Source organism: Camelus dromedarius, chromosome 28, assembly GCF_036321535.1.
Source record: "Camelus dromedarius isolate mCamDro1 chromosome 28, mCamDro1.pat, whole genome shotgun sequence".
Classification (NCBI taxonomy): Eukaryota; Metazoa; Chordata; class Mammalia; order Artiodactyla; family Camelidae; genus Camelus; species Camelus dromedarius.
This window is the reverse complement of record NC_087463.1, coordinates 18,631,820-18,657,729: the sequence shown is the minus strand read 5'-3', so window position 1 is coordinate 18,657,729 and position 25,910 is coordinate 18,631,820. Positions and strand designations below refer to the sequence as shown.

The 25,910-nt window shown below is 41.9% G+C and overlaps 2 protein-coding genes and 1 long non-coding RNA gene across 3 annotated transcripts in view; 1 reads left to right on the top strand and 2 right to left on the bottom strand.

Annotated features, from left to right (window-relative positions):
• Positions 1-8,247, bottom strand: part of SERPINB10 (serpin family B member 10) — a 14,626-nt gene extending 6,379 nt beyond the window's left edge. Inside the window, exons 1-4 of the mRNA XM_010993465.3 lie at positions 8,207-8,247; positions 4,092-4,268; positions 2,219-2,284; positions 1,630-1,767 (exon numbers count right to left, since the gene is read on the bottom strand). Of these exons, the coding sequence (XP_010991767.1) occupies positions 1,630-1,767; positions 2,219-2,284; positions 4,092-4,259 (372 nt within the window). The 5' untranslated portion in view covers positions 4,260-4,268; positions 8,207-8,247. The remainder of the gene's footprint in view (positions 1-1,629; positions 1,768-2,218; positions 2,285-4,091; positions 4,269-8,206) is intronic.
• LOC135319533 (uncharacterized) overlaps positions 1-14,861 on the top strand; it is a 24,901-nt gene extending 10,040 nt beyond the window's left edge. The window contains exon 4 of the long non-coding RNA XR_010378200.1: positions 14,777-14,861. This is a non-coding gene — a long non-coding RNA (uncharacterized LOC135319533). The remainder of the gene's footprint in view (positions 1-14,776) is intronic.
• On the bottom strand, positions 12,494-25,910 carry SERPINB2 (serpin family B member 2). Its single transcript, XM_010993458.3, has 8 exons — positions 25,884-25,910; positions 22,278-22,454; positions 18,871-18,990; positions 17,474-17,602; positions 17,163-17,280; positions 14,821-14,963; positions 14,043-14,207; positions 12,494-13,458 (listed from the first exon to the last, which is right to left on the bottom strand). The coding sequence occupies exons 2-8, from the start codon at positions 22,443-22,445 to the stop codon at positions 13,054-13,056; spliced, it is 1,248 nt and encodes a 415-aa protein (XP_010991760.1). The 5' UTR covers positions 22,446-22,454; positions 25,884-25,910; the 3' UTR covers positions 12,494-13,053.

The following is a 25,910-nucleotide window of genomic DNA, read 5'->3' as shown; positions in this document are numbered from 1 at the left end:
GTGGAGAGGGGAGGCCTGCCTCCCACAGTCCTGGAGCTTCCATGGCCTCGCCTGTTTTCACTCGTCCCCGGGAACTGGGGATGCAGAGAAGGGAGCGTTCTAGGAACCCCAGGAGTTGAGTGTCCCCAGCTAAGGGGCCCTGGGACTTGTCCTTCGCTCTCTGTGGCAGAGATGGAGCCAGATTGAGACCTGTGGGTCCGGCAACTGCTGGCTGCGGACTCTACACACCCAAGAACCTGGGGAGGGCTTTCTGAGGGAAAATATGTGCCGCCATGAAAACTGATTTCTAAGAATGGTGAAAGGTTTCATGGGGCATTCTAAGGAAAAGAAACAGGCCTCCTCCCGGCCCTCTGATGTTGTCCCCGGGGGCCGTCATCCTGAGGGGCTGTAACCAAGGTCACTGCGTGGGAGGACTGTGCCTTGGAACATAATCTGTTCCTCAGAGCAGCTGTGGGATTCCTTCAGTTTATGACTTTATGGAGGAATTGTGTGCAGTAAAAAATGGTGAGTTAATTTATCTGTCAGAAAGTTGTTTGGAGATTATGAAGCCTCGGCTCTGTAGAATTTATAATCTAGTAAAAAGAAAACTTAAAGCTTCTCAAGGTACCATTCCTCGTCCTGACTCATGGGTTCTGATCAGTCTCTCTGAGCGCGTCCAGGGTTGTGGATATTTTGAACGACAGGCCACTTTGTATCTCTGTGCGCTTCTTTTCACCAAGCGCCCACCCAGCTCAATCATCTCTCCTACTTCTGAACCAAACCTGCGTCCAGGAGGCTCCTCCCAGTATATACAATGTCTTTGTGACTTGACTTGGCTGCTTTTTTGCCTTTAGTAATAACAAAGCCCAGGTCTTGAACTCCCCAGAATTAGCTGGGTATGGGCCAGGATGACACTGCATTAAGTCACAAGATGGCTTTCTTTTTCTATTGCTGTCCCTTTACCCTATTCAGTTTCCTTACTCTCTCCTCACTGGGCATCTGGGTCATCCGGCTCTCTTCTGAAATGTGCCAAAGGGTGTGATGGATAAATGTGAAAGAAGTCAATGTCTGGCCTGGTTTGGGGTCAGCCCCTTGGGTCTGAACTGAGGATGAAGGCATGGTTTGCACTGCGGGATCTCAGCCATCAGAAAAGAAAAGTTGATATTATTCCACGTGAAGAATCTTTCCTAAAGTCGCTAAAATCATGATGTGAAGTGACTCATCTGATCCCAAAGTCAGCTTTCCTCTTGAGTCCGCCGTCTCCAGCCACGCTCCTGTGACCACACCACCCCCTGCCCCTTCAGACTTACAGTACTGGGTTATTCTATAACTTCTGCTCCATCTCCCATGAAACAAATGTTGGCCCAGGGATTATCTAAACCACATTTCTATGCATGTTTGTGGGTTGTTCCTGGGGTGGACCCCCTTCTTCTGAGCAGAAAGATCTGATCACTAGATCTGGTTTGACATACATTATTGGTTTCCATTACAACTTGACACATCGGTTGGTCTAAATGTTTTATCAGAAATACTGACCACATACACCATATACATTAAGATTGTCCCTGGGATCCCTAGAGAAGTGTAGAGTTTGTTGATCGGTCTCATATGGCTCTTTCTTTCCTATCAGCCTACAATGTTTGCACTTACTTTGTGAAACGGGTAAGTTCTCTCCCCGTAGATCCTGTTGGCAGTTTTGAGTAGGCAGGCGTTGCTGGGACTGGTGATTTCTGAGATAAGCATCTGGAAATCAGAGTGTATTTCTTCAACCTTGCCTGAGTGTAATTCCTTTAAAAGATAAATTGGTCAAATAAAAATGTTGAACAAGAACTACGTATCTATGAACAACTTATAGTAAAAGAAACAATTTGACCTACTACAAACAGAAGTTGAAATCGATTGTATGGTAGATAAAAATTTTTTTCTTAAATATTATCCGTGCAGGAATGCAAAAGTCGTTGGGGCATCGTCTTCACGTTGAGTTTGCAAAGGCAAGAGCGAGGTTGAAAGTGGAGTAGTTTTGAAGGAGACGCAAAAGGAGAGATTAAGGGGGAAGAACATGACCCATGACCCTTCCAATAAGTCTAGACATTTTGTACTCTGGAAATTTTCCATAATTTTAGCATGTGCTTCTAAGAAACGTTACCTATTGAAGGTTGCTAAAAGTAGCCACTAAAATATACGTGCTAAAAGTACTTTCTCCTTGTATATCAAACAGATATTAAAAAATAAAACATACCATTTTCCTTTTCTTTTCACTGTCAGGACAAGATTTGCTGTCCTGGTCTCTGCTAAATTGTAGAACCTGTAATTTTAGTAAAGAGGGAATATGTGAGCACACTTTGCAGTGATGTAATCGTATGAAATACACATCAGTAACTACAAGCCAGCCATCCCTATACCTACAAAACCTATGATTAATGAGCCAAGGGGGCTCTGATTTGGCTGAGATGGTGTGTCACATGAACTAACAGAGTAAGCCAAGAGCTGCTTTTAAATAAATGTTTAAGTCGAATGTAAGTTGCCAGTCTCTTTAATACTTTTTATGGGATGTTGAGGATGTTGTTGGGAATAACCTTAGAGGTAAGAGTCTCCTGTTTTCTGTTTCATTTTTATCTGTAGTTGTTTTGAAAAGAAAGCTAGGTGTTCGACTGAGAGCATCAGTTAGACACTTCAAGCAAAAGCCACCATTGCCCCAATTATCGGGAAAAATCAGAAATTTCAGTTGTTTTTCCTACTTAAGTGTTCAGTTCTCACTGCCTACCACTACGTGACATATGGAGACAGAGTCCTTGTCTTCGTCCCAGCAATTCATGTGAAAGTTAACAGGAAGGATGTGGACTTTAGTTTCCTCTAAATTGTACAACGAGAAAAGTCAGCACAACAGTAATTCCATCTTCCACATGCATCCTGGACCCAGATTCAGAATAAGGAATGAAGTGTGTTTTACCAAAGCTTCTGCTGACACATGGTGACAGACGGTAACCACTTGCCCAGGGAAATAAAGGGGAGCATAGGCAACTGAGTCTCAGTTGCACACTGAAGCTGTTAAGAAACACTGAAATAAAAGAAGGGCGAGCAACACCCAGCAATATGTTTATACATAGTGGACCCAAATTGGAATCCATCTTAAGATTAAGTCTGTCACCTGCATGGCGATAGCCTTAATAATTAGCCAATTTAATAATTAGCCTCATAATAATCAGCCAGTTTTTAACTAGCTGTGAACCAGAATTTTCCTGTGAACCAGAATTTTGTTTTTGCTGTTTTTAAACCACTCAATATCTTATAAATTACAAGAATAAGGGGGATATGCTAGGCCCAAACTGACAGATCATGCATTCTGGCTGCCTCATTCTGAATTCCTAGCTGTGTTCATCTCCATACTTGGCACAGAGGGCACCCTCTTGGGTGGAAATTCTGTCACTTGGCCTTTTGATTATTGTGTGATTTAGAACTGCGCTGACTCTTTTCTTTTTTTATTTTTATTTAACACACACATACTTACATGTTTACACATGCACAAATGTATATACACATATATGGCTACTATATGTTTTGCTAAGGCTACACACACATACACATATACACACTATATTAATTTTGTTTTGCTCTATTAATGCTCTTAATGGGTTCTTTAAATTCATCCAAACAAGGATTGAACAAAAAAAAAAAAAACCCAAAAAAAGCAGAAGGAACAGAATTCACCTGATTTTTCTATTTGTGTCTTCAAGAAAATCCTTCTGAGAGTAGAACAATGATGACTAACTCTGTTATTTAAAATATGAGCCATTACTTTCTTGAAATATTTTAATAATCAAAATAAAATTGTTTTTGGTGTTGAGTCAAACTTAATAATCTCATCGTCTCTCCATTTGATTTTGCTAGAGAACACAGGTTCTTCAATGGTTTTCCTAGAAACAGTTTTCAAGTTGACTCACTTTCTCAGACTTCTTTTTATGGTCTAGAAATTATTTTAAGTATGTCTTTTATTTTGGAGGATGTAGTTGTAAAACGTGGGCTATTTGGGTTTCAGGAGAGAAATGAAGATAAAAGGCGAGAAAAGCATTTCGTTTTAAGGCAACAGAAGGATGATGGACCTTTCTACTCACCTGGGCCATCTGGGCTGCAGTGGTACCTCTGGTGCCCAAATACACCATGGCCAAGGAGGTTGAGGTGCCCCAGGGAGAAAAGAAGATATTTTTACCCTCAGCAGATTCAGCTAGCTTTTTGCTAAACTCCAGAGCAAATTGGTTGATTGATTTTGCTAGAGAGTCCATTGGGAAAATCTAAGAAAAATAAAGCAGAGTTACAGGACATGTTAATAATCCCTCCCATTTATTTTTACTTTTGTAAAAGGATTTGTTAGCTTCCACAATTATCTTTTTGTAAATCACCTTTCATTAAAATAACAAAAGAATATATTATGCAATTTGATTATATATATATATACACACACACACACAGTCGTAAGAGCTGGATGAACTTTAGGAAAATTTCATTCCAACATTATTTTAAATACCAGAAAACTGAGTGCAGAGAGTTTAAGAGAATTGCCTCAAATTCTAAAGCTAATGCACAAGAGGAACGGTTAGATTCTTGTGAGTTAGTGGCTCCTTGTTGAGAAAGCCATGATTTTAAAAAACCAGGTCTCCCACCTCTCAGCCCAGTGTTTGTTTTCCATACACCACATCCCTGCTGACTTTACATAGTAAATGAGAAATAATTTTACATCTTCTCAACATAAGACTTTTTCTCACTCATCTTTCATCCATATTTTCACACTTTTTAACCTTGTTTATTCCTTCACACCTTGGTATGTGATATCCTGATTCCTGGAATACCTCGATCCTCCGTGATTCTATTAAAATCCAGCTCCATTTCCGCTCCTCTTTTCCTTTGGAGGCTTGTCCTGACCTTTCAGGTGCAGTATGTCCACCACCAAAGTCCCACAATACAGCTTTTGCCACTTGCTTGGCGTTCACCACACTGCTGGTTCTGTTGCCATCTTTCTATCTTTCTGTTACCCCAAAAGGGGCAGGGAAAAGACCCCAGTTCTTGTCACACCCGAAAGAAATCAGACAGGAGTTGGAGCGTTGTCTAGCGAAAGATTTTAAAGGATTTGTTTCGGAAAGGAAAAGTACCCCTCCAAGAGCGGGAGGCGGGCTGACCCAGGGGAGGATGCGCAGCGGTCTCTGCTTGGTACCATTTTGCACCCTCGCTTAGAGGTGGTCTCTTGATTGATTGACAGCTCTTGCCCCTGGAGTGCTTAGTCACGCTGGGCCCCTTCTGCGCATGTCCTTACCCATGATGCACCGAGACAAACCCAGCGCGGGGGCCCAGACCGCAGTGATGAGCACGTCGCAATGAGCGCTGCATCCTGTCCCGTTAGGTTGTCGCTGCCGCGCAGTCGTGGCTGTCAGGTTCTAATCGGTTTCTTGCTGACACTCATTTAGAGGAAGTCAAGCCCCTTTTTGCTGAAGGCGGGAAAACGCCATCCTCAGGACCGTCCTCCCTCTCCTCCACCTTATCTGCCTTGTGCCCCCGCTTGTGCACCTAACATTTGCAACTCCAGGTAAGTTGTCTGAGAGCTCAGTTTTCTCACTCTGCTCAGTGCATCCAGCAGCGCCTAGATCGGGACTTTGCGTAAAATGGAGACTTACAGATACTTCTTTATTTCTTTTAATTCTTTGGGCTCTAGCCACAGTGTTTTAATCTATTTGAACTTAAAACCTTTCACAATTTAGTGTAAATGCTTTCAGAGAAGTAGAGAAGCCAAGACTATTGCCTTTATTCTCACTCACTTGAGACCCTCTGAAGCCAGTCTTCGTGAACAGAGGAACTCAGCCTTTCTCATTTTTTAAAACATTATATTCAACTTCTAAATTTCACCTCTAATTACCCTGATATTTTAATTTAAGTCCTTTAAGATTGAGTCTCTATCAAAGAAATAGCAAGTTCAATCTATTATCATTTTATACCCAAATAATTTCTATAAATGTTTAAATGATTAAAAAGAGACCAAATTCGTAGGCCGAGAAACTCCCATTACTTCCAGACTTGTGTAGAATTTGGTCTTGCGCTGACATCACCTGGCCCTCTGAAAACCCTAGGATGAGAACTTTAGAAAAGTCAGGAGCTCTCTCTAGTCAAATGGTTGAATCAAGGCAGAGGCGTCTGTAGACAAAGTTTTGGTTTCATCGTGACTTGGATTAGCAGTAATACTGTTGAAATCCCTCCTAGTCATAGGCTTACGCTTAACCAGACAGCTTCCCAGCCTCGAAACCATGCCTAATCGTAGCTCCCAGCTACTCCAGTAGCTGACGACCACCCTAGGCTAGGCTCACATTGTTTGATTAAAGAAAAAAGCAACAACTCTAGTTCTGTAGTAATTCTACACCTTCATAAAATATTCAAAACGCATGCAAATACCTTTTCTTAACAAACCCAGTGCCGTCTTGGAAATAACCTCCCTATATTCTTTACAGCTATACTTATTCAAATGATGCTTCGTTTGCTGTCTATGTATTAAGCTCTGTCTCTTTAGAACTCATGAATTATATTCATATGGAAAACGCTTGCCTCCGTGGTCAAACCATATTCACCAGGGAAGGAGAAACTACTGCTTCAGGGCTAAGGGTTTTTATCTTTCTACCTACGATTTATGGTTATTCTAGAGTTTAGTTACTTGCAACAAATTTCTCTAGAATGATTCTAATGAAAGAGATCACTCCTTATGGAAAATTAATACCCAGTTCTCTTCAGCGTCAATAATTCTCTCATTAATATCATCATTAATATACCAGGTATAGCTCAGAGCATACAAGGAAAACAATTCCTGCCTTAAAAAAAAAAAAAAGAAAAAGAAAGAAATTTATAAGTGCTAAGCTGGCTGTTGAAAAAATTTCACCCAGCAGTGAAAAGTGCTTTCTGAAGGCTACAGATTTGAGGATGAGATTTTACATGAAATAGTGTATCCATTACGGGGATTGAACAGTGATCTTTTCAGAGAAGGCGATAAATATCTAGATCAGAAGCCTGCTGTGCCATTTTCAGAATGAATTTTTTTTTGCAGTTTTCAGGAGTTACATAGATCTGTCAGTTACGTGTGTGTGTGTGTGTGTGTGTGTGTGAAGTATCTAAAATCTCAATCTGTAAAGGGGCTTAGCTAGAGAAACATGAAAGTAAGAATAGCTTCATTCATCAGAATGTCTCATCCTAGATACACATACTCCCAGCACATCAGAGTCAGAAAGAACCTTGGAATGCCTCTAGTGGGGTTGCCTCATTTTATCTGCTGGAAAACAAAGGCCCAGAGAGGTCAAAAGTGCTGAGTAACATACACAGTGAAGTCACAGCAGAGTTATCGCTGCAGTCCCATTCTCTGGACTCTGAACACAAATGCCTTTGTCATTATAGCTTATTGTCTTTAAGGTTTTAGTGGTAGAAGGGCAGGATTGGGCAATGAAAGAGGATGAACAGGAGGAGGAAGGAGAGAGGGAGGAGGAAGTGGGAAGGATTCTCATCCACTTTGCCATTACAGGGTACTCAAGGCGTCCCGACTGCCCGAAGATACTGATGACACTGCCTAGCTCATGGAGCTGTGCGTGTCAGAGGATGACGTCCCCCAACCCCAGCACTTCTCTGTTCCCCTAAAGCCCTTTCAGAGGGAATTCACAGTTCGGGGTGTTTTATGATGAGCATCTAGTATAAAGTTAGGAGCTTAGATTATTCCATGGAAGAGAAGAAAGCTAATGGCCCATGCAGTGGGGGCCCAGACTGGAAGGTGGGGGAGGTGAAGGGGAGACAGTCAAATCATCAATTTCCTACATTAAAGATAATAGTAATGATAATAATAGGGTGAAATTCACGTTGCCAAGTGCACTCTTCTGAAGGGTGTTGGCTCAGTAATTCTAAGAGTGTCCGATTACTCTGCCTATGCTGACAGATACAGAGGTGGCAAAATCCAGAAATGTGACTCCAATCATAGTTTCACAATTGACAGTAGAACAGTTTCTCTAACATCTTTGTAAAGGAATGTTCTCTCCTGCTTAGCCCTCTTTCCAGTACAAACTGGCTCAGGGCTAAATCGCTCAGACTTGCACAGAGCTCTTGGGGGACGGTCTGTGTCTGTTATTTCTGTCTAGGGGTCTCGATCATTTGCTATTTAGCTAGGCACTGCAACAAAGAAAGAAAACTTTTTTAAACAAATAAATACTTACAATACCTTGTTTTCGTCCACTGGAGCAGAGCTGGCGGTGGGTTCCTTTAGTAAGAGACTGTGGCTGGGCTGAGTAACTTTTAACCATAGAAATTAATTTTTTTTTAAATTCTAGCACCACCCTTTTCTCATCCCCACCCTCTGATTCACTTGCACAAGCCCATGCACTCTTCCTTTCAAATTTATCTTGGCCAGAGGCTTAAATGAAAAGACAGAAAGATAGTCAAGGTTTTGCTTGAATGACTTCATTACCCACATTTTCCATGTCTGTCTGCAGGTAGAGACCTGAATTCTGACAAATCGTAGCTCCCACTTCCCTGGCTTAATGTCTTCTCTCGTCTGCCAGCTGGCAGCAGTTAGTGGTTTTTCCCCAGCCAGACTTTTTTTTCCCAGCAAAAATAGAAAGCTTCAAATTAGTGGAATAATAACGGGCAATGAAATGGAGATTATCGGTGAGCTGTTTACTGTTAAAATGTTAAACTTTCTCATAAGGTACCAAGTGAAGCATCCAGCAGACGCTTCTGCTCTTCTTACTTGGATGTTGGCGTGGAACCCCAAGCATAACTCCAGCTAGTTCCACGTCTGTTGTCCCCGCCTCAGGGACATGGGGTCTGCGTCCGTGGTTTAGACACAGTTCCTGGGTCAAATGTTGGCTCGTCACTTTCTGGTTCTCTTTTATTTCTCCCAGTGAATGTTCCTCCTTATTTTTAGTCAGAGGAAACAGCAGGTAATGGTTTCGTCATCTGTCACGGGATGCAGGTACATGGAGGAATGAGGACGGGAGCGGAGAAGAGATGGGAATGGAGGACAGTCCAGAGGGGACTGAGGGAGGGGAGATTGTTGTAACGCATCTGTGTGTTATTCTTCACGCGGTTTCTATTTTCCTCTTCATGACACGGGGAAAATGGGGCACAAGAGGATGGCTGTGTCCCAGGTCTAAGTCGAGTCCCTGGGACGCACCCCGCCAAGTGAAGGTCGTTGGCTTCACACAGGAAAGAATTCAAGAGTGAGGCACAGTACAGTGAAGGCAGTTTTATTCCGGGGGATACGTACTCCATAGACAGAGCCCAGGCCGTCTCAGAGGCCAGAGAGTCCACGAGGCCTGGGGGTGGGTAAAGCAAAAGCAGACTGACACGCTCCAGAGACAGAGTGCAGGCGGGCAAGAGAGAAGGCGGGGTGGGGGGGAGAGAGCTGGGGTGGTTCGTTTTTATGGGCTCGGTAACTTCATATGCTAACAGGTGGGAGGGTTATTCCAGCTGCTTTGGGGAAGGGGCAGGCATCCCAGGACTCGGCCATCACCCATTGTTGGACCTTTGCTGGGCAACCTTGCAACTGTCCCGGCACCTGTGGGAGGGCCAGTTAACAGCTATTGTATCTTAGCGGATATTGAAGTTCCAGGTCTGCTGGGAGCTGAATCTTCTACTAACTCAGGGCTAACTTGCTGTGTCATTCTTTTCATGGTTGCGCCCTACACCCTCTGAGTGGGGTGCACAATTCTGGTAGACTGGCTCGGAGTGTAGTATTCGCATGCTGATGTGGAACCCAGAGCAGAGGGTTGCTCCAGAGCTCGCTGGGCAGTGCTCCTTGTGTCTGGACCTTCCGTGGAGCCTGCCTGACATGTGCTGGGCAGAGGTTGTTGTCCACGGAGGCTTCCAGATTGTTATTAGCTGAAAGTGTCGCATGCAGGCTCCAGAAGGAGGGACTGCCAACCTGACTGACAGTGGCTCACCAGACAGTGACTTGGGCTGTGTCACCGCACAGCTCTGGCTATCTGTGTTACATCAGATGCTTCGATGTAGACTCTGGGGAACCAGCCAAGAAATTGTTTCATCCCCTCTAAAAGCACAGACTTAGTTTTACTCATTTGTCCCACAAACCTTCTGATTCCATTCATACTTACCTCTTGATTAAAATCTTTAACCTACAATGAGAAAGCATATGAAAAAGAGTATATATATATATATATATATATATATATATATATATATATAACTGAATCACTGTGCTGTACACCAGAAACTAACACAACATTGTAAATCAACTCTGCTTCAGTAAAAAAATAAAATAAAACCTTTATATACAGATATATTACCTATGTTGGTAAACTTTTGGTTCTGCATTATTTTGTTGCCTGTTTGAAGGGAGCAGAAAAAGAGAAAGAGGTAGTTGTGTCCTAAGTTAATAATAGAATAGTATTGGCACAATTCTGTGTGTTGCTGTCGTTAGTTGTGGCCTACCATCTGTCTGTTTAGCAATATGTACAGACGTTACTAATGGGGATGGAGGAACAGGAACCATATGAATGGGGAACAGGGGTTGGGGGGAGAGTGTCTGCGCTAGTCTCTTATGATGTTTGATGTTCAGACTGCATGAATTTATTAGGTATTCAAAAAAACTTCCAAAACAGAAAGAAGAACTCCAGGTGCATCAATATGATCTAATAGGGACCCCGAAGAAGAGAGTAAATACCATAGGGCAGAGACAACTGAGTGATAATGGTTGTCTGTTCAGTTTGGGCTGCGGGACACCACTGACGGGGTGGTTTAAACAGCAAACATTGTTTCTTTCTCGCAGTTCTGGGGGCTGAAAGTCTGAGGTCAGGGCACCAGCGTGGCTGGCTGGTTTCTTGGCGAAGGCTCTCTTCTTGGTTCACATACGCTGCCTACTTTTTGTGTGCTTACTTGGTTGAGAGCTCTGGTCCCTTCACTTCCTTATAAGGACACCAATTACATCATGGGGACTCACCCTCATGACCAGTTCTAACCCTAATTACCTCCCAAACACCTCACGTGCAAATAGCATTACATTGGGGATTGAGATTTCAAGACAGACGTCGGAGGGACCCAGACATTCAGGCCGTAGCAATGACTGAGACTGTCCGGAACTGAAGCAAGATACAAGTTTCCAGGTGACAAGCATCTACTGATGAGCAAGATAAAATTTTAAAACAGTTTTAAAATGCTCTTAATACAGTGAAGTATCAAGAACACCATCAAGAACAAAAATAAGATTATTAAAACTACAAGAAGCAAGAATTACCTGGATATCGACTTTCTCATCTGCCACTTTGGTACCAGAATAATAAAATTGTACCCTTAAAAAGTGCTGAGGGATGCTTTGAACCTAGAATTGTACACCTGTGCTCTAATTCAATAATGACGGCAAAGTATGACTATCTTAGGACTCACAGCAGTTCAGAAAGTTACTACTTACTGCCTTGCTGAATGAATTATTAAAGTACATTTTAAAAATGAATCTAATTGTAAGTAGGAAAATGCAAGGAAGAACCCTTAATTGTCAAGAATGTCTGATTTGGAGGAAATACACCACAATTCAAGCCTTAAAAAAATTAACTGAAAAATTTTCTAGGATTCTCTGTTCGACCAGCTGACAGTGAGGCAGTTTTATTGCTGGCAGAGATAGTAATCATAATCACTAGCAATGAAGTACTGTGTATGCTGAGCCTTCTTTTCACTGCTTGTTATGTATGAATTCATTTCACCATGACAGCAACTTTATGAGAAAAGCATGTTTTCTCTAGTTTACACTGAAAGAAGACTGAAGCATGAAGAAGCACCAGTCCTGGCCGGTGGTTAGATGACTCATAACTGTTAGAACTGGGGTTTGGATGCAGAGAGACAAGGCTACCTCTTTAGCCACCATGCTCCGGAGGGTCATCATCCCTGCCTTCCGTCACAGAGAGGATGATGCCTGGAATACATTTGCAGGATCCAGCCAGAATCTGCAGCCAGCTCACACTCCCCGAACCTCAGATCTCCCTTAGTTCTCTCAGCTTAAATTACGTTGCTCTCTGCCTCTAAGCCGCTCAAAAGCATTCCGTGCTATTTGAAGCAAACACACTTGAAGCCATCTTATGTTTCCCTTCTGTCTTGCACCCAGTCCATCTCTACCCACTCTGAACTCTCACCCTGATCAGTGATTATAGCCTTGATTCTGTCTGGACCGCTAGACCTGATGTGTATTCTCGATGTCCTTGAGGTTTAAACACGGACGTCCGCAAAGGACTCTGACCCAGACTGTTCTTGTGAGTTGCTGTAGCTTCTGCTGCTGTGAGAAGGTGGCTCTAATCCATTTTTCACACAACTCCACCCCACCCCCAACACTGGGGCTCCTTGCAAGAGGATTGTTTATTCCCCTGGCTCCTTTATTCTATCTGTTTTCTTCATGTTTCCCACAAATGAGCCATGATGCCTGATTCCTGAGAATCAGGATAAACAGGTCTTATGATCGAAAGACCTAATGGAATGGCAACAGACAAATGGTTGTGTGAAAATACATTTATTTTTCATATATTTGCAATCTTGTGTAAGTTACAGACACATCTGTGTGATACCTAATGCTAAAAATGCACACAGCATACATGTGCCTGTTGTTCAGTGCTTTCTTCTAGGTTCTTATTCTAGAAAGGCATGGAAAGACACCTAGTCACCCTTCATTATAAGAACAAATAAGTCCATTTCCTTAGAAAGAAAAATAAGTGATGACCTGCTTCTGTAACGGTACCCGCTACAGTAGACAGTGAACAATAACAAAAAACTGTTATATAAAATAATAAATAATGCCAAAAAAGTTAATGCTATAAAATAAGTCAAGAGTAAGGAAGATCTAAGTGGAACATCCTCCCATTTTAGGAGACGAAGTGATTAATAGAGTGGTAATGTTATAATTTGACAATTGTCAAGCTATGTCTGTGTTTATACTCAGTATGTAAGAAAAAATGCTCATAAAAAACAGAAATATGTAGAAAAGATCTCTAAAGTTTTGGCCGTTGTAGCAATTCTGAGGTTTAACCTCATATTACAAAGTCCTGTGCAGAAACAGAACCTCTGAACTTAAGGAGATGCAAATCTGCCGAAAAAGAGGATGTTCTTGGTTATCTTGTGCATGATAAAGAAGAGGAAAGGATGGTCTGCCACAAACTGTGGGCCTCCATGGCCAGTTCTCCCAGACATAATGGCCCCGGTGCCAGCAGCTGCTTCAGTGCCCTCCTCGTTAACATCCACAGTGGCTTGATGGAACACTTCGGACAGAAACAGGTCATCCTTTTCTGACATCCCTAAGAAATTGGCTTGGCCCTTGCTGAAGGCATCAGCCATGCCCATGCTCTTCAGAATGGGTTTGAGTTCATAATGCTCTTCTAATTTGAACTGGGGAAGGTACACCTCCACGTCGTCTCCGGCCATGGTGTCTTCGCTGATCCACCTGTTGAGTTTGTCGTAGGTTATTTCACTTTCCAGCTGCAAATCCAAAAGACAAAACAAAATCAATGAGTGCTTAAAAGAGAAGGAAAACAACTTCTAAGACTAACGTTGAAAATCAGTGACTTTAACTTTACTATATTGTGGGTGATATGCAAATTTTTAATTGAAGTGTAGTCAGTTACAACGTGTCAATTTCTGGTGTACAGCATAATGTTTCAGTCATATATACATACATTTGTTTTCATATTCTCTTTCATTATAGATATAAGATAATGTAAGATATTGAATATAGTTTGCTAAGCTATACAGAAGAAATTTGTTTTTTATCTGTTTTATATACATTGGTTAATATGTGCAAATCTCGAACGCCCAATTTATCCCTTCCCACCCCGTTTCCCCTCGGTAACCATAATTTAACAGATTGGTCAAGATTTGCAAGAAAGGTAGCCTGTATGACATATGTTTAAGGCTTTGAATGAAAGTTTGAGACATGTCACAGTTACTCTCAACCAATTCATATCTTTCTGTGAGAAGTTGCACACCATTTCCTAAGGTGTAGACACGTGCAAAGGTCAGTTTAGCTCCAAAAGTTCGGAACAATTGAAGCTGGAACACCTTACCAGCTCCAAGCCAGTGGAGAATTCAGCAATTTCATCTGGAAGCAGCAGGAACATGCTGACATCACCAGCGTAGGGGAGTTCTAGAATCTGAACCTTTAGGTCTGCTATGTATCCAATGTTCAGCTTTTCGTGCAAGAACATCATCTGCACTGGTGTGCTCTGAGTCTGCAGTTATTAAACAGTAAAAGGTGAAAGGTGATACTAAAAGGTCAAAAGGTTGACAGACATAAAAGTGAATGGGTTCTGCTTTCATACTGAAAAACTATGTTTTTAAAAATCAACAGAAAATAATACCTGTATACCCTTTCTCTGACCTATTTAGTTTTATCAAGATTATATCCATTAGTAATAAGATGGACAGTTACAATTATAGCAATACTAGAACGTTTGTTCAGTGCCTACTGGGGGCCAAGAACACTGCAAAACCCCACAGGATCCTTACAACCACCTCTTGAGTTGGGTATTATTGTTACCATAGTTTTACAGATCACAAGGTGGAATGCGTGGACCGCGAGTAACATCATAGCTGGTAGGTGGTAGAGCCTGCATGTGAGTCCAGGATTGTGTAACTGTAAAGCCCATGGTTTTCACCACTACTCATGTGGAATTACTGAGTGCTATTCAGTAGCTCGAAAGAGTCAATAAACTGTCCAGCGTGCATAACTTACAACTAGCAAAAGATGAATGGGCGTCAGTGAGTGGTCCCTAATTTTTCTTTCTGTCTCTTGTCAAAGGCCCTAAAATGTATATTAAGAAAATCTGTCTCATTGTCTCATACCAAGTTCACACGGAAAGGATAAAGCCTGTTTAATTTCTTCTGAAATGGAGTTTTCCACTTTCCTTTGAAGTAGACAGCATTCACCAGGACCATCTTCGTGTCCACACCTACAGAACCTTCAGGTAACAAGTTTGGGATTTTGCCTGCAGAAAATATGATACATGTTTAGGTTTTATGATTAAGAACTGTGAAGTTATGATTTCTTGAATCTTTTGAGTCACCATCAAACTCAGCATCCACATTTGTCAAACTGCAGAGATGCTGATCTTCAAGTTCAAGTTTTTCTCCTGATTTATTTAAATCAGAGGTAAACCTCAGGCCAAATTGCTCAGGTTTGCAAAATCCAAGAGAAGGAATGCAGTTAAGATTTAGAATTACTATCAGACTTGGAAAAAATTGTGTTTTCTTTTTATATTGTTTTCTCAAAGTTTTGTAGTTGTATAAAGTTACTTAATTCCGATGGAAGTGAAAATGAGTCTCTTAAGGGGCGTAAGGGTGCCTTTCCACAGTAAGTCACTCGGGCTCCTTCCAGATCTGCTCCAGAGAGTCTATGGGTCTGACCCACTGATTCATTCAAAAACAGGTTTTTTGGAAGTTATGCTAGACCTACCCTGGGAGTAGAGCAGATTCATGAAATGAGAAGGGAGAATCGTCCTGATGGGGCTGAGATTATCGATTATTAAATCAGTTGGGAAACAACATGTGACAAGTTCTACAAGAGAACTTAAAAATTCAGAGAGCTATGACAACACAGAGAGTGAGCCAGGGACGCTGCCCAGAAATGGTAACATCTGAGTGTGGCCATTTTTTAAAAAAAAAAAGTTGGTTTAAGAAACAGCCGTTTATAGTGAATGCCTGCTCTGCAGTATTTCAACCACTAAATACGTTATTTTATTTAATCCTCACAACTACTCTAGGAGGTGACTGTTACTAGTGTCATCTTGCATAAATGAACACCATGGTGAAAGAGGTTAGCAATCTTCCCAAGGTCATGGTGCTTATAAAGTAGTCAGAATTCTGTCTCTGCAAGACCGCCGTCTTCCATTCCTGCTGACAGACATAGGACTCGAATAAAAAGGTCACTGTTTTCAGTATACTCATTCAGTATCTCCATTCAGTATATCCCCTAGGCAATTTAAATTTTTGGTTGCTGTGGAAATCTACTAAGATTTTATTTAACTTTGTGATGCATGTGACAAAATTAGTATTTGATCATAACGAAACAAAATTTTCTCAGATTATTATAAAATTTGGTAAAAGAGTGCACACAAATGGCAACCAGGCATTTTGGCAACTTAACTGATTGAATTACAGCTCTTCAGCACAAATGCGCAAAGAGAAGATAACTTCTTGCTGTTCTCAAAAAAGGGAAACTGTCACGTCTGTAATGTTGCAATCCAGTTTTACTTTCACTTCTGTTAATCTTTTCTTTCTCTGCTTCCTTTTTGTCAGTGTTGTGTCAGTGTTTCAGAGCAGTAATTTAAAAATCTCAAAATGAAAAACCAAAGTAGATCAACTATTTTCAGAGAAACAAAAATATTTTTTTAATTCTATAGAACTTAGTTTAGGTGTTTTTTGTTTTGTTTTGGTTTTGGTTTTTTTTTGCATTACTGTAGCTAAGAAAACAAGACACCACACTATTGCTTGAAACAATGTTTTAAACGTAAGAAGTAAATAAAAACCTGGGGGAGGGAGATGGTTTGCATTAAGTTATCAAACTCTTTAAACATCCAATTGAAGAATCCCAGAATTAGACTAAAGCTCAGAAGAAGAGGGGACTCCAGCTTCACCACTGTTACTGGGATCTTGGATGAGTCAGTTAAGAATCAGGAATGTGAGTTCCAATGGTAGCAGGAGCTTAGACAATCACAAAGAGGTGAAACAGGAACTCAACAATAAACTGACTATGAATGGTGAAATAGAAGAAGGGGTTAAAATAATTTTATCATCCCCCTCGTCCATTGCCAGTATTCTCACACCCATCGCTCAGCTGAAAGTCAAGCCTTTTATTCTTTGTTTTTTGTCCACAGTGGACACAGAGTCACAATTATTTCAAGGCTGTATTTCCTATATTAGAAAACAAGTGTCTCCTCTTATATTCTAAGGTAATAACCAAAATCAAATTATTTAAGTACTGAATATATGTCTTCTATTAGCGGACCTCAGTTGTTTTTTCTCACTTAAACACTACACGGCTCAACAAGAATGAGGTTATATTAACCCAAAAGCTAAGGTTGGGTGATTTTCAAGGGAATAAGGACTCAGTTCAAGGATGGTTTTTAAAAACTAGATCAGAGTTATCTAACTGGAAAGAAGAACAGAAAATATGTCCTTGGTTTTACCTTTGGTTTGAGTCTCGACCCAAGAATTAATCTTTTTTCTGGCTTCTTCTGAACATTCTAGGAAGTCAACTGCCTGGGGTTCGGTAGAATAATATTTCTTGGAGAGTTGCATGTATTCCTTTAAAGCAAAAAAAAAAAAAAAAAAAAAAAAGTGCCAAGGGTTACATAGAATTTGTACTGAACAAGCCTTAGTGTAATGGTAAATTATAAGCTCTCTATCAAGACTGGGGAGCCAATCATAAGGAACAGCTTTGGAAGTGTCATCATTGCAAGTCTGGGGCCCTGTCATTTAAATCGCAGTCTTCACTTACTTCCTTGAATCCTGCAGACTTCTCTCCAAACAGCTTATTGGCACTTTCCAATAAATACTCCCCTGTGGACGCGTTGATTGCAGAGCTGAGAGAATGGAAGGATGAATGGATGGTGCCTGCAGCTTGTGCCTTAAACAGAAAGGAGGGATTCTCATTGTATAACACAGTATTTCTTAAGCAAAGGGTTTTTTTTTCAATACATCCATAAAGTGCTGTATTAAAGGATGCTTTTCCTCTGGCGCTTCAGAGGAATCTCCGAGGAAATAATTTGATATGGATATGATACATGAAAACTAATCAGGTCATTTTTCACTTATTTCATATCTTACTGTGCCTCTGGATTGGATTTAACCATGAAGGAACCAAGATCCTAGAAGAAAGTCAGGTTCCTTTTATAGTTTCCTAAACTCCAAAGTCTCTAAGCAATTTTTCTTATAATAAAATGTTACCTTAGAAATTTTTTTTAAGTTCATGTAACTTCTACAAATACCATTTTATAATTAAGGGGTAGTCTGTACAGTGGAAAATCTGGGTTTTTAGAAAGCCACGAAAGTGAGGGGAATTCCAGTCCCCAGACTGAAATTTGTGAGCACGATGACAGACACAGGGCTTAGTGACAGCGGCGGCGGCTGGGTGAAGCAGAGGTCAGAGCCCTGCAGAGGGACGGCCAGCTGTCCATTCAGACCTGGCCAAACGTCCTTCCTGCTCCTGAGTCCAGAATCCCTGGGTGACAGGCAGATGGAGCACCAGTGTTCCCAAGAGGTGTCTCCCCATAACCTGACTCTGGAGTGCGATTGTGGGAGTTGTTACCGATAAGAGTGCATCTGTGTGATGCTCCTGTGGTTTACCTGGGGAGCTGGTGTTCAAGGAGGTGGAGGATTGAGAAGAGATATTACTACCTGAGGTAGATTGGATAGATAGATAGATAGATAGATAGATAGATAGATAGATGATAGAGAAGAGAGAGGAGGAGGGGAGAGAAGGGTCATCTGAGGGGCAGTGACCTCTCATGCTGTCACCAGGCCTGGCCATCTCCATTTCTCAATTGCTTTCCACTCCTTAACCTCTCCCCTCTGGAAATCTGCCTCCTTGTATATGTAGTCAAAGCATCTCTACTTCTAGATGCTTGGTTCTAGAATAAATTATCCACACCCAGCTAATGGCCAAGTGGTGTGGTAGAATTTAGAAATAGTCTTGGCCTGGAGGTCAGGATTCTACCCTGGCTCTGTGCTGACTTATCAGGGTGACTAGGATGTTTGCTTAAGGACTGTGGGTCTTTGTTCTCTGTGACTGAGGGAAGTTTTACTAGGTTCCTTTCCAGTCTGGCATTGTGACTTTAAGACAAGAAGATTCTGGAAACAAAACACCAAAGAAATAGGGATGGATGAGTCAGATACCTGCAAAATAGCGTCAGGGTAGGTACCCTTCTGGATCTGCTGCATGGATTCACTGCCGGTGACGTTCTCTGGGGTCATTGGGGTGCCTTCACGGACTCCAACTTTGTTAAACTGAAGCACCTACAATCAGAATTAGAAAATGGGGACATTTTTCTGCTAAGTTACTTAACTTTTGAGCCAGTGGCTATCAGGTACCTATTAACGGTCGTATGCCTAGTTCCCTGCTTTGGTGTCTGGGCAGCAAGCTTAGGTAGGTATTTTTCATATGTAATATGTAAGTGCCAGCCAACTGAAATTCCCCTTGTAGGAGACAGCATGAGTTATTTTATACTGCCTATAACTCATATACTGGCCATTTTGACAACAATTTGTTATTATGGGTTGATTTATAACCTCTCCATTAAATTATGTAAATTACCATCCAACTCATAAGTTACCTTGAAAACATGTCAGTATTTTGAAGGAAGTAATAAGGTTAACTCCTGACCTTGTATTTCTCTTTTCAGTGGCCTTATATATTATTCACTTCTAATCTGTCAAAAACTACAAGCCAAAGTTAGCTTAAGCATAAAAACAGATCACTTAATATTAGCGGGGGGTGACCTAAAATATTTGCACGTACCTTATTTACACATAAAGAAACCCCACACCACTGTCCATGTGGGGGGCAGATGGCAGAAGCCAGATGACAATACAAATCTCTATGTTGTAGGTGGAAGGTCCAGATAACAGTGAGGCTGACAGATGAAGGCTGGCCCTGGAAGGTGCCTCAGGTCCCCTCCTGGAGCACCATAGCCTCAGCCAGTCTCAGCACCCCCAGACTGGCCCTGCCACCTACCCTCTCACCTCCAACCTTCTTTGGGTCCCCTAGGTCCCTGCAGTGCATCCCTGTGGGGCCTCAGGTAAGGGGGAGCTTGTCTGGTAAATGGACTTTTGGTGGAGGTTCTGCTAAAGAAGGAAAGGCGGACTTGTCCAGCCAGGCAGGCAGTTTCTAGGCTGGAAGGAGAGGCGTTAGGGCTCGTGGGGTCTTTCTCTGCTCTTCAGAGCATACATTGTAAGTCGTACCTAATACTCTCTGAAAACAAGTGGTCCGACTGCCCCCATGTAAGGGGAGACAACTTCCTGTAACAGCTTCTCTGCTTTTCCTCCCTTTTATTGACCCTTAAGTCGGGGGGTCTCCTGGCCAGCACTAAAGCCTTCCTGAATCACTGCAAAAGTCCCTGCGGGAGTGGGGGATGTGAGGTGACCCTGGGCCGTGCTGAGGCCACGGAGAAAACAGCAAGGCAGGCACCCTGCCCACAGGGGCAGCTTCACCTGGGCAGGTGTGTGGGTGTGTCCGAAAGATGGGAGCTGGGTGAAGACCCCCCTGCTGGTGGCACGTGGCCTACGCTCCGTGCGAGTTTATCCCTTCTGTCTACCCCTGTCTTTCCACGACAGCCTTACCAGCTCTATCCATTCCCACCTGCGTGGCCTCGTCTCGCCCTAATTTTCTCATCTGTAAAATGACTATGGTCATCCCAGCACCTGCCTCCCAGGACTCTGTGCTCTGTGGGTAAATTCGTAAGTCAGAGAAGAAAGGTGCCTGGCGAGGGTGCTAAAACGTCTCCACTGTTGTAACAGTGACTGCGACCAGGTGCCTCTCCTGTCACCTCCAACCTGCATGAGGATCTTGCCGGTTATGCTTTTTCATTCTCGTTTTAAACATGAGAAAACTGAGACTCAGAGAGTTGAAATGGCTTCACTCATACCCCTAGTAAGCGGCAAAGCCCCCACTCAAACTCCGCAGGTCTGTCCCCGGGGTCCGTGCTTCGGCCTCCAAGCCAGAGAGTGTCTCCTCTTTTCATAGGAGAGAATTAACCAGATTCGCCTTCGAACGTTAACATCCGCACGTGCAGCAGAGTTACAAGAAAACTATAGAAAATGCTTAAAGTGCTTTCCAGATAGAGAAAAGCTGTGTGGTGCCCAGAGTGACAACTAAGTTAACTTTCCTTTGGTATCAAAGTCAGCTTTCTCACTTGAAGCACGCAGAGCCCTTCATTTAGCATTTGTCCTCAAAATATATTGCTTCTGATTCCTTTACATTAAAAAATGAAGACCCTGATGTTTTCTAGTTTTCAGTGCAGTCCACTGCATTTATTCTTTCAAGGCAAAGAAATAAAGGGAAAGGAGTTTTGCAAAATGTTGCTGGTATCAGTGAGTTGAGCAACTGAGTTTTGCTCTAAGTGTTGGTGTCTAAACCGCCACAAACTCCGGGAGTAGATCTCCCATCCCTTTTCCTCCTGCGATGAGATTGGCTAGCACTCTGTGAGCCACTCCAAACAAGGCCTGTCTCAAGTAGTTCACCCTGTCCCTGGAAGGCTATATATATCATCTGTCTACATACACACACTCAGGTACAGTTCTTGTGGGAAACTCGAAAGTAGCCAGCGGCGTTTTGGTGTGACTGAAAGCAGAATCCATGCTCGTGAGAACCAGAACCTGTACTTAAAGCATTCAGTTTTCATGTTTGCGTGCATGGGAATAGGAAAGAATTTTAATTATATGATTGCCTTGTCTGGTCACTGACCCAGGACATACAGGCTCATGTGCATTTTAATTGTGCTGGATTTATACCATAGGACTATTGCAGAGTACAGGTGAAGTAGTTCACTGAACTCTCATGGCCCCAGACTCAGAGAAAGCGTGCCCTGACTGAGCTGGTATCCATTCACCAAGGAAGGAAGCCGGTGGCCTTGACAGAAATACCTCCCGATGGTGCCCCACACCTTGTCCTCCTTGGCTTTGAAGACCTGCCATCACGTCCGGCCCCATTTTGTTGGCGTGACCTCACAGGGCTGAGAACACTGGCTGAGGCCCTCTCAAGTCTCCAAGAGTGCAGAGACCACAGCTCTGGGACACTTTTTTTCCCTCTCGGTGACATTCTCTTAAAACCACTAGGAGGAATTCTTTCCATAAATGGGGAACAAACACATCACCGTGGCAGAGCGATGGAAGGAGCCTGGACGAGGAGGAGGAAACCATGTGAAACCCCGGGGAAAGGTGTTTCGTTCCCGCTGCCACTCTCTCATCTGTCAAACGACACTTGTCTTAAAACCGAGAGACAAAGCATGCAAATACTTTGAAAAGTCTGAACATTATGTTATCAAAATGTAACATGTTGTCACTATTAACTATTTCTAACCTTGCAGGATAAGAAACTCCAATACGCCTTCTGCTAAGTGTACCATTGAGGGCTTCCGTGGTTTGGCTGTTTTATAGATTTGAATCTAAGGCACTCTTGTTGTAATGGCTTGTGATGATGGCTGACCTTGTTATAGTCCAGATACGACAAGCAGAAAATCAGAGCAATTCTACAGATCAGTTTAGGAATCATCCGGTTCTAATTCGGAGCTTTAACAGACACTTACTTTGGCCATCTGGTCTGCTGTGCTGCCCCTGGCACCCAGGTAGACCATGGCCATGGTGGATGAGATGCTCCACGGGGAGAAGAAGAGATTCTGGGTGGCGCTTGCATTTGCCAGGTGCTTGAAGAAATTGAGGGCAAAGATGGTGTTGGCCACATAAAGTTCTTCCATTGTTTCAATCTAGAAGGAAAGTGAGGGGGAAAGAAAACTCTAAAAGATGACTCAACATTTTGGGTGATGTCAGCAGAGTATCACAAGCTGTACCCTGTAGGGAAGGGGTTCCCTCTCCGTTCTTTCTTCATTGAACAGCACGAAGCAGAGCAGGGGCAGCAACACTCTGGGACCTGTGCACCCATAATGGGTACCATGCTCGATACAATGCCCAGCTGTCAACGTCTGGAAAGTCTTAATAATATTAAACAAGGGACCCTGCCTGCATTTTCGTTTTGCACTGGATCCTGCAAATTACGTAGCCTGTCCCAAGATAGAGGAAACAGTTACATGATGAATAGTGACACTCCACATGATAATCATGATAATCACCTCAACAGCAATAAATAGTCTGTATTGAATTCTTACTGTACAACAGTTGCTGCTTTAAACATTCCACCTGAACTAACCAGTTAATCCTTACAGAAATGAGGAAGGCATTGCTGTTCCTGTTTCACAAAGGAAGAAACTGCTGTCTAGAGAGAATCTGAAAAGTGACCAGGCCACTCAACTATAAGGGGCAGGACTGGAAATTGAAGCTAGATGGGTGGGGGGGTGGCCTCCAGGGTCGTGCATGAGGACTGTATGTTGCACCTGCAAATACACACCACACACACACACACACACCCACACCCTATCAACCATCTGAAGATGAATGACAGACACGCCTTCCATGACCTAAGTTTCCGCATGCAGCCAAATACTTGGACACACCCGAGATGTGTGTGGGTACCTGTTGGTTCAGGCCAACAGACAGTATCTTATGCTTTCCTAATGGCTTACAACACACCCTACAATTACCAAAATACATAAATATATCAAACGACTCTGACTCTCATCATCCTACGGGAAGACAGTGGCTGTGGAGCCACTGGGAGAGGCCCCGGCTGAGCCTGGTCCTGTAGCTCGACAGCCTTGAGCTCACGCAGAAGGGCTTCCCGGTCTCGTCTCTCCCTAATGCACGGCTGTCTTCTATGAACATTTCTTTCTAAGAAAGTGATTGCAATTGGTATCAAAATTTGCCATGTGAAATACCAACCCAGTTGTATTTTATCAAGACCAGATAGTAAATTGAGGAAACCTTGTCCCTGAAACTCTGACACATCTTCTCATCTCTTCACTTAATAGTCACAGGATCTGTATGAGGTCACTATTGTGATCTTTATGGTGTAGGTTACGTCCTGACACCCAGAGACGTTAAGTAACTTGTACAAGGTCCCAGAGTTTGAATGTAATAATGCAGGAACTCAAGCCTAGGTCTGCTTCAGAAACCCACCATACCCAGTGTCCCATCCTGCCCCGCCTGCTGCTGCTTAACTTCACTACTCTGTGCAAGAGTCTAGGCAAGCTACTTGTTTGAGAAATGCTAGAAAGAGGAAACGAAATGAAGAAGGAAGCAAATTTGTAATACTCCTAGAAGGCTTATTAAGTTTTTTTTTTAAAGTATCACTATTTTTTTCTCTTGCGTCATCACTGAGTTTCAGATTCGCTCGGGTGACTCAGAAATTCATTTCCTCTTCCTCCTACCAATTTAAAATCGTCTTTACATTAATTAATCTCGGGTAGATCTTTTTTTGTAAATTATCTCCATAATGTTTCAGAAACAGAGAATTAATAACATAAATAAAATATTTCTCTACTGCGTGTGAAAAAAAGTTAGTAAGGGATCAGAGCCAGAAAAATACATGTAGATTTCTATACCTAATTCTTTATAGTGACCTGTCTAATAGTCATTCACTTTGACACTAAAATTTGTGTCAAGACAAACTATCAGAAGGCTTTTAATGCCAAGTTAGGATTTCAGTTGACTTTATAAAGAAATAAGTAAATAAGGACAGAATTAGTCATCCCAGATGCATTTACTTTTAAAAATAGTCTAAATTTTATGTTTAAGGTGCAATTAACTACACTTAACATAAAAAATAATATCTGCTGTCTGTAGTGCCATTCCCAAATTCCTTCAGCCTCTCTGTTTTACCTAACTTGCGTAATTACTTGCCCCGTAAACTTAGTAACTCCTGTTAGACCAATGAAAATATGATGTCAATTGCACAGCCAGTTTCAAAGCCTAGACTGAATCTCAGCCTTCTGATTCCAACTCTAGCTCTTTTTCTACAGACCTTTCAAATAAGGCTTGAAATTTTTATATTTTTAGAAATCTATGAAGGCATATGTATATATGCATATATATAGGTATGCAGTGTTCCCTCACTTTCCAATAAGTTCATGCCTTACATTTGGGTGGGAATCTGCCTAAGAAGATGTAAAATTGAAGTCAAATAGCATAATCGCTCAGAACAGGTAACACCTGTCCTGAATTTCCTCACACTAGAATTTCCTCATTGACGTTCAGATACGATACTGCTAATCCGTGTTTAATGCTATCTCTAGAAGAATGGCATGTGTGGGGCTGGGCTCTGTGAGTCTGTGTCGGTTCCTGCAACACAAGTTGACAAATGTGTCACTGAAACTTGGCACAGGTGACAAAGAACTCGGGAGGTGCTGCAGGCTCACAGCCACAGTCCCTCTGCTCGCTGGCACTGAATGTAGGATTTACTTTTGCTATAGCATTTAAAATGAATTTTTTTTTTTGCAGTGATACAGTGCAAGTATTTTGAAATTGACCACAAAAAAATTAATGAGAACAAAGAGAAAACAATAACTTCAAGGAAATTCCCCATTTTCAAAATTACCAAACTTTCCCCCCCACAAAGTTAAAAACATTTTCTGGTATTTGATAACTTTCACAATGAATAATTGTTTGTTTGTAGGGTATTAAATAATTTATTGCACTTTTAGTCAGTCAATCCAGTGACTGATTCGGCTGATTTTTCTCATTCACTAAACTGACTGATTATAAATATATTCTGGTATTGAACTGACCCAACCCAGATTCCTGCTTAATTTCTAATTGTTTTAGATGAAAACTGAGCCATCTCTTTACCTTTATTATATTTATGTACAATTTATGAATTACTTTCTATTGCTAAATTAATATATTTTAATAGATAACAGCTGTCTTCATCAAAAGTGCAAACACTAGCTAGTGAAGAATACACACATACTAACTAAGCTGTTGGATAAAACTGACATCACAACTTAAATGTACATTTTAGTTTGATGAATGTTACACAGGCGTCTGCTGGCTTCTGCCATTCACGATTACTATAAATCTTACTATAAATTTAATTCAAATCTTCAGCTAAAATATTTTCAACTGAACAAACAACTAAGCAAGAAAACACCATTAAATTTTTACTCATCCTCTAAAATCACCCCACATTTTAACTTTCATTACACTAATAGTGTAAATTATCTCAGTAATGTTTCAGAAACAAACTGAGAATGAATAACATACTTTAAAAAATGAAGAGAAAGACGTGGAAACCACTGGAGTACCTGGCACTTCTCTGAGGTGCTGCCGGG